Source organism: Hyposmocoma kahamanoa, unplaced genomic scaffold (genome assembly GCF_003589595.1).
Source record: "Hyposmocoma kahamanoa isolate Upper Pololo Valley unplaced genomic scaffold, ASM358959v1 82070, whole genome shotgun sequence".
Lineage (NCBI taxonomy): Eukaryota > Metazoa > Arthropoda > Insecta > Lepidoptera > Cosmopterigidae > Hyposmocoma > Hyposmocoma kahamanoa.
The window spans coordinates 527-10,944 of record NW_020654137.1 but is presented as its reverse complement, the minus strand read 5'-3'; the positions used below and the strand labels follow the sequence as shown (position 1 = coordinate 10,944).

The 10,418-nt window shown below is 40.0% G+C and overlaps 1 protein-coding gene across 1 annotated transcript; it reads left to right on the top strand.

The window, feature by feature from the left end:
• Positions 1 to 1,310: 1,310 nt before the first annotated feature.
• On the top strand, positions 1,311 to 10,110 carry LOC113234279 (serine protease snake-like; the record flags this gene model as incomplete). The annotated part of the gene is made up of 6 exons (XM_026469579.1): positions 1,311 to 1,404; positions 1,486 to 1,604; positions 1,849 to 1,955; positions 6,278 to 6,427; positions 8,445 to 8,565; positions 9,953 to 10,110. Coding segments are annotated over exons 1-6 (749 nt in total), but the record flags the coding sequence as incomplete, so codon positions are not given.
• Between the last annotated feature and the right edge of the window lie 308 nt (positions 10,111 to 10,418).

The window sequence follows — 10,418 nt, the reverse complement described above, 5'->3', positions numbered from 1 at the left end:
ATCAGCGTACAGTAGCTTAAAAATTACGTTTTTAAGTGCAAAATTTTACCTATTGAATAAATAACTATTTGACCTTGACTTTGACTAATCACTAACGACAGATGTTGCCTTACTAAAACTATTATGGACATTATTATGCATATTTTAATTTTTATCTTGCAAACTAAACAAATGCAATATTAATATACTACGCCATCGATTTGCCATTGAAGAACAGAATACCAAAAAATTGCAATGCCAATTGAATAGAAGCTAATTACTGAGAAGCCACTAACTCTTAACTTTTAGCAGAACACCAAACGTATAAAATCCACACACAATGATTTAAAACGGGCAGACTAGGGGTCCTGGTCATCAATTTCTAGACGCTTCCAGTTCCAGATATTTCTGAACAATAAATAATATCAACATGGGCATAAACAGGAATAGAATACTGCTCTGGAAATGTGACTTATTTATTATCGCAAAACATAAAGACATAAACACACGTTTCGTGTGTGGTAAAAATAACTCTAAAACAAACGTTCATATTAAGACCATAATTGACGTAATGCTAATGCTTTTGTTCCAGTTTCATCCTGTATCTATTTTTATACTATGTAACTGTTATCTTTGTAAATAAATATTTGATCCGGCAGTCGAAAGACAACTGAGATGGTTTTAAAACAAGCAGAATTGGGGCCCTGTACGTGGCAATGGCTCTGCAATTGTTATAGGTATACGTTTTGAACCGAAATAGAAAATTGCTCCGAATACTGCAACTGAGAAAGTGTTCGCGCGGCCGCCGCGCGGTCGAAGAGCGGACTCCGCTAGACAAAAGACAAGCTAGTGCCTTCCAGTTCAAAGCTAAATAAATAGACCGTATTTTAACCGACTTCAAAAAAAAGAGGAAGTATTCGTGAACCGATTGTCATGATTATTCTTTTGTTGGAAAGAGGGTACCTCCATAGTGGTCCCATTTCATTTTGAAGAAAATCATCCACCTCTAAGGGTGGCTGTTCTCGCATGAAGAGTCATTATTATAAATAACGCCTACATTTTATTATAAGGAGCAATTATTTCAATGGTTGATATTGCTATTCTCCAATTCAAGGCGTTTTTCTCTCTCAATATACTTTGAGTAGTGAGAACCGATTTTTATTATCTCCTGTGTCAAGTCCCGTATAGTAGCGAACTAGGGGATGAATCCGGGTTTGCGTACTTTCCGGTAACCGATTTCAAACAAACTTGGCAAATAGATGTAATTCCACGTACTTTTGAGGTCGGTTTTTTTATGCCATGACATGTTCAGAGACGTTCGGTCTCTGAACATGTCTGACATGTTCAGAGACCGAACGTCTCTGAACATGTGCACGTGGTCGCTGGACGGCGGCCGCCGCGGACTCCTCTCTTCGACCGCGCGGGGTGAGCGCGATGAATCGTGTCGTATAAACGCGCCCTAATAGGTAATATAGGTTAATTAAGATTATTATTATATAATTTCAGAATGCAAAGATTACCAAAAGCTATTTAGTTCCTACTTTAGAAATTTGTGGAAGGACGTGATCACCGATTGTGGACGACGTACTCTACTCATTGGAGAGGCCGAGAAGTCTCCGCATATGGTGAGTGGTTATCGCTTCGTATCATAACTGCCCCCGTGGCCGAACGGTTACCATGTCGGACTGCCACGCAGAGGTCCCCGGTTCGATTCTCAGGCCGGGAGAAATATTTGTGTGTTTTTGTGAGTATGTGTGTAATTTGCGGCTGTCTTTTTATTATAAAAAAAATTGGATGAAGTGTCCCAGTGTTGTCTGCGGTCGTATATGTAACAGTTGGTATATATCCTGATTAATCCATTATTTCTAGGCTGTGCTAGGCTATGGGGACAGAGACCACCTGTGTTGTGTGTGCGCAGGGACCATCATCAGCGAGAAATTCATACTCACAGCTGGAGTTTGTACTTTCTCACGAGAGTATGCCATTTTTTTATCTTTAAGGCTGGTTTCGGAGCAGTGCGGATATATCTGCGGACCGTCCGAGCGGAGCACCGGAGCGAAGTAACACGTGAGACGTTAGAACATCGTTTTACAGTGACGCGGAATGCTCCGTACGGGACACGCTCCGCGTGGACTCCGCACAAATCACTCGTGCGTTAATTGTAGCCGACTGTCTCCCGTGAATGTCCGCACTAAATTTAATTCTCGATTCAGAGCACTGCAGATTCTACGCATGCGGATGGACCGCAGGGGGACAGTCCGTACGGACCGTACGTACAACTGTGAAACCAGCCTAATAGTTTATTCTAGATATTACTGAGAACAGACCTTTTTGAAAGGCAACACCCCTAACATGTTTTAAATGGAAAACCACCGTGACACCCAGACGTATTTATTAAAATAACGGATAACTCATAATATTTAAGTCCAATTTTTGATCGACATTAGATAGAGATTCCGCGGCGGTGACTCGACGGAAACTGCGCGCCAAAGCCCTGGCAATGCTTAATCCAATTAAAGCCCACCCCATAATTAAGGACGACGAACCTGGATCGAAACATGTCGAGTAAACATTGTCCGTTATTTTAGTTAATAGACCTAACATGGTACATTGAACTGTTAATATCCAAAACGATATAAAACAAACACATAGAAAAATTTGTAAAGTCTGGTAGTTCGTTCCGTTAGCTCAGTTGGGAGAGTGTCAGCCACTGTATGACGAGGTAGCTGGTTCGAATCCAGCTAGATCGAAGGAATTTTTCTTTGAGTTCAATCTTTATCATAATTATAATAAATAAAGTAAGAATAAGTTTCTAAAAATAATTAAATATTATACGGGCCTACCGTTTACCGAGTCGGTTCCTGACGTGCAGGAGTGATAGTTTAGTACTCTAGTTCTCCGTCATGACATGAAACTACACAGAGGATTGTCACAGGAATAATTTATTAACACTAGAAGAAAGATGGAGAGAGATTCTCGTCTCGAAGTTACGATTATCGATAGAATATGAAAACTTCCTCGTCTAAACATTCGCAATTAACGCCCTACCACGTGAGCGATAATCACCTCGGCTTTGAATATTGAAAGTATCCGTGTAAACAGAACTTGAAAGCAAAAATAGTATTTCGAGTTTTTGTGCCAGCCAGTCGCTACTATGAGTGCAATGCGCGAGGGTGTGTTGATTATGACTGCAAGAATTAAAGAAATGAGAACGAAAAAACATGTTGGGTTGAGAAATCTAAAACTTAAAAAAATATATTTCCATAAAGTCATTGACTATAAAGTGCAATATGAGTGTTACGAACATTGACTTACAGTTATATGGACGTAGGGTCCGCGCTAAAGTGTCCGAACTTATAGGGCGTTAAAATCGTATACAGAGCGTCATTCACGCTTTAGTCTTCGTTTGTTCGAATGACAGCGAAGCAAGCAAAATTAGACAGTACTGCGATGACATTACAATTTAAATTCAACGTTTTAGCCTTTTCATATTCCTTTACATGTCACTACGTTTAAATAGGTTGACTTGGGACATTTTTTTCGTGGTTTTTGTATTAGACCCGTCGTCCATTTATTTGTAAGTCAATGGTTACGAACCTAGTATTAACATCAGTTCTAAATTTGAATGATTCCATAGTCAATATAATCACCGCAGTAATCACTGAACTCGAATGGCAATTCTCGCACCCAAAACTGTTCAAACCGATTTGTACGATAATCATATGAACTTGAAAATATCAAAGATTAGATATCAAAGATTTTCTAATACTAAAAAGAAATTGACATTTTGTTTATATTTGTGCCGTTCTTACTTCTTTGATATTGTTTAATTTATGATTTTATTGCTGTTGCTATTTATTGGCATTTTTACTTAATTCTCATCTAATAGTCTGTGATTCTATATGACATTGCTTATTTGACAAATTGTATAATTTTAATTTATGACATTATTTAACTTCAATTTATTTTAATATTTGCGTGCCAGTATCTGGTGCAACACGTGTTCTTGACATCTCGTATAAATAATATCTTCACAACAAGTCGAAAACTCGTAAGCAAGAATCTCCTTACTACATAATTATTGATCTGTGTAAACAGTCGATGAGACTATGAAGTTCCTTCGAATCGCCTTGCAAATCGTGTACAGCATGCGGGCGACTAGCGACGTAACACAACCGCCGACCAACTGATAGCTTAGCGAATTTTCGAATAATTATTGTACCTACAGCATTGACTTACAAATAAATGGACGACGGGTCTAATACAAAAACCACGAAAAAAATTGTCCCAAGTCAACCTATTTAAACGTAGTGACATGTAAAGGAATATGAAAAGGCTAAAACGTTGAATTTAAATTGTAATGTCATCGCAGTACTGTCTAATTTTGCTTGCTTCGCTGTCAGTCGAACAAACGAAGACTAAAGCGTGAATGACGCTCTGTATACGATTTTAACGCCCTATAAGTTCGGACACTTTTTAGCGCGGACCCGACGTCCATATAATTGTAAGTCAATGACCTACAGGGAAAATCTATATAGTATCAGAACTTTTTTTATTGGAAAATTCTGTTTTACGTGTCCGTGCCATAGGAAGGATAAGACGTAGGAGTTTTAGTATTCATTCAATTCATATTCTGCGGCAATTACGAACTGCACCAATTAATCTATCTGGGTCCATTATTATAATTTTAATTACTTATGTAATAATCTAATCGTAATAGGAACATTAATTGATCATCTAGTAGTAGTCGTAAGCGACTTGCGACGGCTGATCGCTGCAAGTCTCACGACCAATGGTCGCCGGTCGCGGGCACGCTGCACTAGCCATTTAGTTCTACATGTTTAAATAAGTCGCAGCGAATCGGTGCGACCGCAGTCGCGTAATATCGCCGGCACGCTGCACGAACCCTAGGCATAATCGTAGACGAAATTTTAGTTCTTGCTTTGCTAACGTAAACATTATGATACGATGGCGATAATCGCGTACGATTTCTCGTCACGAAGCGTGCGATAAACTCTCTCCATCCAAACGGGTGTTTAGTGGCTGGAACCACAACATTCCACCAATTCGGCTCATCCGTAGAACAAAGACCTATGTGCAAGACTACTTGTTCTCAGGACATAGCACATTTCGTTCGTTCTTCTTCGCTGTGGATGTCAGATCTACCGTTCCTCGATTTAATATTTCAGATATATTTAAGATATACAAATTCTCAAAACACCTTTACGTAGGCCTTAGTTTAAATAAGGAAATTATTCTAGCAACGTACTTATTCTCTTTTCTCTATATAATCACATCGGACTCTGTTCTTCGGATGCGTCGAATTATGCCGCCAATGCGGTCCTCACCCGGTTACCGCGACTGTACAATAACTTGTTTGAAGACAATATCGATCCGTTCACCGTTTCTAAGCAAACATTTAAAAAACAGACTGTTTGGCAGACTGTCTATGCTTATCTACGATATTATGATTCTAATATATAATTGCACTTTATACGCTGTATTTGCTAATACTTATTCACTATATAACTAGGTTTTGAAGGGTAAGGGTGCTGGTGAAATTACAGGCACATAGGACTTGTCCATTTATGAGTCAGGGTAACGGGCGCTGTGGCAGTGCCCTTCAAATCTTTGGGACTTAAAGCTCTGAGTGGCACTGCAACTGTTATGAACAGGCGTGTAGCTTACCATCAGGCACTTGTCCGTCCCTCCACTTGACATTATAAAAAAAAAATAGACGCCGTAAGTACCGCGATGTGTATGAAATCTAAAAACCAAGTGTGCCACATTTTTTGTACCTCCGATGACGTCACAGGCGCTGTTTAGTGGTGGGAAACCTCCTTCGGCACTAAAGCGATTGATTAGCAGCAGTAGAGCTCCTTGTGAAAGGGTTCATCCAGGGTAGTACAGCCACCTTACCTATTTCTGCCGCCAAGCAATAATGTTAGCATTACTAATGTAAGGGAGCTGGTGAAATTACAGGCACATAAGGCTTGTCAACTTCTGTCTCAGAGTGACTAAAATTTTTGCGATTTAAAGCTCTGAGTGGCACTGTATTTGTTATGGACTGGCGTGTACCATCAGGCGCACGACTTGTTTGTCCCGTCGCTTGATATTATAAAAAAAACTTGTATGAGCGCTTGTGTCGACGTCGGTACACTCAGTTTACCCTCTTATCGCGTACTCTTGAGCGTATGACGAAGCCCTGTTACAGATTTTGATCAGCTTCACGGAACAATTATGGCGTGAGCCATACTGCGCGTTTGAGAATACGTGGGATATTAATTTTTCTTTCCAGAGACCCGCTAACTCACGTTCTAGTGGGTGTTTTTAAGCGCACCGACACAAGAAATGCGACGATATATGGCATCAAGAGGATTATCAATCATCCGGCGTACAAGTGGCCGATTAAATATAATGATATCGCCTTGTTGGAATTGGAGGTTCCGTGAGTATTTTAAAATAGTTATTTGTTATGCAGGGCTGCAAAGTTGTTGAAGGAACCTAAGACTGAAAAATAGAATCCTGAGTATATCGAGGGTTTCAAGCCACGCAAAACAACTTTGCTGCCGAGCGAAACACACAACTTTTCACCTCACTATAGCGAGGAAAATGGTAGATGAAAGAAAAACAGTTGAACAATAACAAATCACTTTTATTCATTCGTACGTCAAAGAGTAATTTAATAAACAAAATTAGTTATCGTTGTGAATTTAAAATCAACAAATAATAAGAATAAAATGTACCAACGGGTTTTGTACGACCATTGACTTACAATTATATGGACGTCGGGTCCGCGCTAAAAAGTGTCCGAACTTATAGGGCGTTCAAATCGTATACAGAGCGTCATTCACGCTTTAGTCTTCGTTTGTTCGACTGACAGCGAAGCAAGCAAAATTAGACAGTACTGCGATGACATTACAATTTAAATCCAACGTTTTAGCTTTTTCATATTCCTTGACATGTCACTACTTTTAAATAGTTTGACTTGGGACATTTTTTTCGTGGTTTTTGTATTAGACCCGTCGTCCATTTATTTGTAAGTCAATGTGTACGATACATCGCGTAGTCGAACGTGTCATTGATTTTTTTTTCATCGAAAGAAATAGATGAGCCACAGTACAGGTTCGAATTTCGAAAACCTTTTCCACGCTAAAAGTGGAAAAAATGCTTTTGCGTGCAGATTTCTAATAAGAAAGAAAGCCTTTCCAAGCTAGTCAGGTGAAAATAATATTCATTTAAAACATCTACAATTCTACATTGACCTGGCTGGAGCTTGCGACCCCATAAAAACCTGTGAACAAGCCACTCGATCACGGATATATTCCAACACTAACAAGCGTAGAGCAACGAGTTTGTGTTTGTAACCTGAAACAGAGACGAAATAAGGGCCATATCCCTGGCAACTCATCAGGTAACGGGCCTTACATCACTTTTAAATATCAACTCACGTTTGCGCAGAAATCACAAAGTAGAAAACTGAAATAGTACCTACAGCTCCAACAACAGTGCGTACGTCTCCGTATATTCCATAAATATTCACTATTTATTGTAATAACGAAATATCTCTAACAATAGGGGCTGCCCCATCGGTGGTGAGAGGAAAACAGCAAAACATCTAATTACATAATCTCAGTACAGAGTACTAAAAAAACCGTCCACAAAAGTACGTGGAATTACGTCTATTTGCTAAGTTTTATTGAAATATCCACTACTCAAAGTATATTGAGAGAAAAACGCTTTGAATTGGAGAAATAGCAAAATCAACCATTAAAGTAATTGCTTCTAAATTAAAGTTAGGCGCTATTTATAAAAATGAATCTTCATGCGTGAGCAGCCATCTTTCGAGGTGGATGTTTTTCTTCAAAATGAAATGGGACCACTATGGAAGTACCCCCTTTCCAACAAAAAAAGAATCATGAAAATCGGTTCACAAATACCGGAGTTATCGTGTAACATACATACAAAAAAAAGAACATACAGTCGAATTGAGAACCTCCTCCTTTTTTGAAGTCGGTTAAAAACAAACGGAATCACATTTCATCGGTAATTAAATATTAAATATGTAATTTTGCAATTTTCGTACATTATAGCAAAGCTCAAGTTAAACTGGTATATTTCAAGTAAAACAATTGAGGACACCCGTCAATTGTTTCGAATTTGGGTTGGCCAACCGCAGCGCAGTTGGCACCGTAATGATTTGGCAGAATAGTTTTCAAACAAATTAAATGACATTTCGTCTCTATTTCTGGTTATGTGCTCGACGGCGTAGAGTAACTAGTTGCTGCCATCTGTTTTTGATGTCATATTTCCATCTCATTTGTGTTCTTTCCACTGTCAAAAAGTTTCCCTTGCGGGCAACGAAACATGGTTATTTGTCCAACAGCTGCTTGTTAGATCTCAACTGTTGTAATTTATTATATCTTTGCTCAATATTATTTATCATAGTTATCTGTTTTCTCCAGTCTTACTCTGAGCAAAGAGATATTCCCGGCGTGCCTGCATATCGGAGACCAGGTGAAGGACGACGAAGCCTATGCCCTGAGTTGGAGCAAAACTGATTTCGACTCTATTGTTTTGCAAAAGGTAATACCAACATTGGACCACGCTATATCTTCTTCTGTGGTCATTGTAGGAGACTATGTGAAGGTAGACGGAGTCTGTACTACAAGGTGGGGCACCATTGTTTATAAGTGCCTGGATCCCAACGCTAGAGACAAGACTAACATATCCAGGATAAAACCACATCATACTTGTTATCTAAATATATATAAGTAGCAGTAGAGCTCCTTGTGAAAGAGTTCGTCCAGGGTAGTACTGCCACCTTACCTGTTTCTGTCGCCAAGCAGTAATGTCAGCATTACTGTGTTCCGGTTTTGAAGGGTAAGGGTGCTGGTGAAATTATAGGCACATGAGACTTGTCAATTGTGGCTTGTTTATCAGTGGCGTTGTACAGGTCCTCGCGTGTGCAGGTGTAGGGACACGCAGGGCCGGACAAAAGATGTGCCATTGTCTGGGGAGAGACACCACACGGACATGCACTCCTTGCTTTGGCCGATTTGGGTCCGCAGCCTATTTAGGGACTTCCAAGTTTGCCAAGATATATCATGCCGAGGAGGGAGATGTTCCGACAGCGGGATTAGTGACGCCGTGGGGTATCTCTCCTTCCAGAGACTTATTCCCTTAGTTTTCCCGTCCAGAGGGTATACTTCTTTTATGAAGCTATGGCTATAGCCTCTGGATTACCGGCACGTGATGGAGTAATGGGTGCCGCGGGTCAGTCTCTTTTTTTAAGCGTTCCAGGGAGCTAACCACGTCTCTACAGACGTCCGTAGGGGCAACACCAGCCAGCGGGTACAGCATACCGACAGGGGTTGGTTTCAGACAGCCAGCAATAATTCGACATTTGTGTCATGTGTGCTGTAGTCACCTGGTGCGTGTGTAGTTTCTAATGATACAATGCCCATTTTTCGCGTTTTCAACTGATGTTTAACTACAATGATATATTTCAACTACAATAACGGCTGGGCGCGTTCTGAACCATAACAGCGGCAACCTAGCGTTTACAGCTGTCGTTGCGCATGCGCAGGAGGTACACTTGCGGCGTCTATTTAGGTATACTCGTACCTATGTCTGTGAATGAGACTCAACGACCATTGCAACAAGATTTTAGCAGAATAACAAATGCAATATACTCAGTCCAGTCTCAAAGGAACAATAAGAAGTGGCTTCCGAACGGTTACCATTTTGGACTGCCACGCAGAGGTCCCCGGATTCGATCCCAGGCCGGGAGAAATATGTGTATGGCCTACATTTAGGTACTTCTCTCGTGAGTTCGGGTGTAATTTGTGGTTGTTTATGTATGTGTCCATGGCACCCGCGATACAGGGTTTCCCTAGGGCTATGGTTGTGTTGCGTTATTAGATTATTATTATTGACAAAAGGATATTATATAGAAGTGTTTTTATTCCAGATTTCTCTCTCCAGCTCTGGAGAATGCGAGAGCATCCAATACCGTCACATGCCAAAGGGTTTAGACCCTAACACGCAACTATGCCATGCCGTTGACAGGAATAATTTTTCGGTAAGAAATTATTCTTTATTTTTTATACAATGTGTTGATTTACAGAGGTTATTCTATATCCGAACCTGAACCCTAATCACAAAAAAAAAACCGCAAAAATATTTCCTAAATTCTTATTTTTTATTTAGTTGCGGTAAACATCGATTCGCTATCATCTGATCCAAACGTCATGGAACTTTTGCACGGCACGTGCTATCACAAAGCAGAGCGACTCTCTTACTCTCTTGTTGTCTCTTTCTCATACGCAAGCGGGCGCCTCATCAATCAGGGGGCCTACCTTTCAAAAAACAATCTTATTTCAATGTAAGCTTATAGTAAGTTCATTATAATGTTACTCATATTCGTACCATGACAA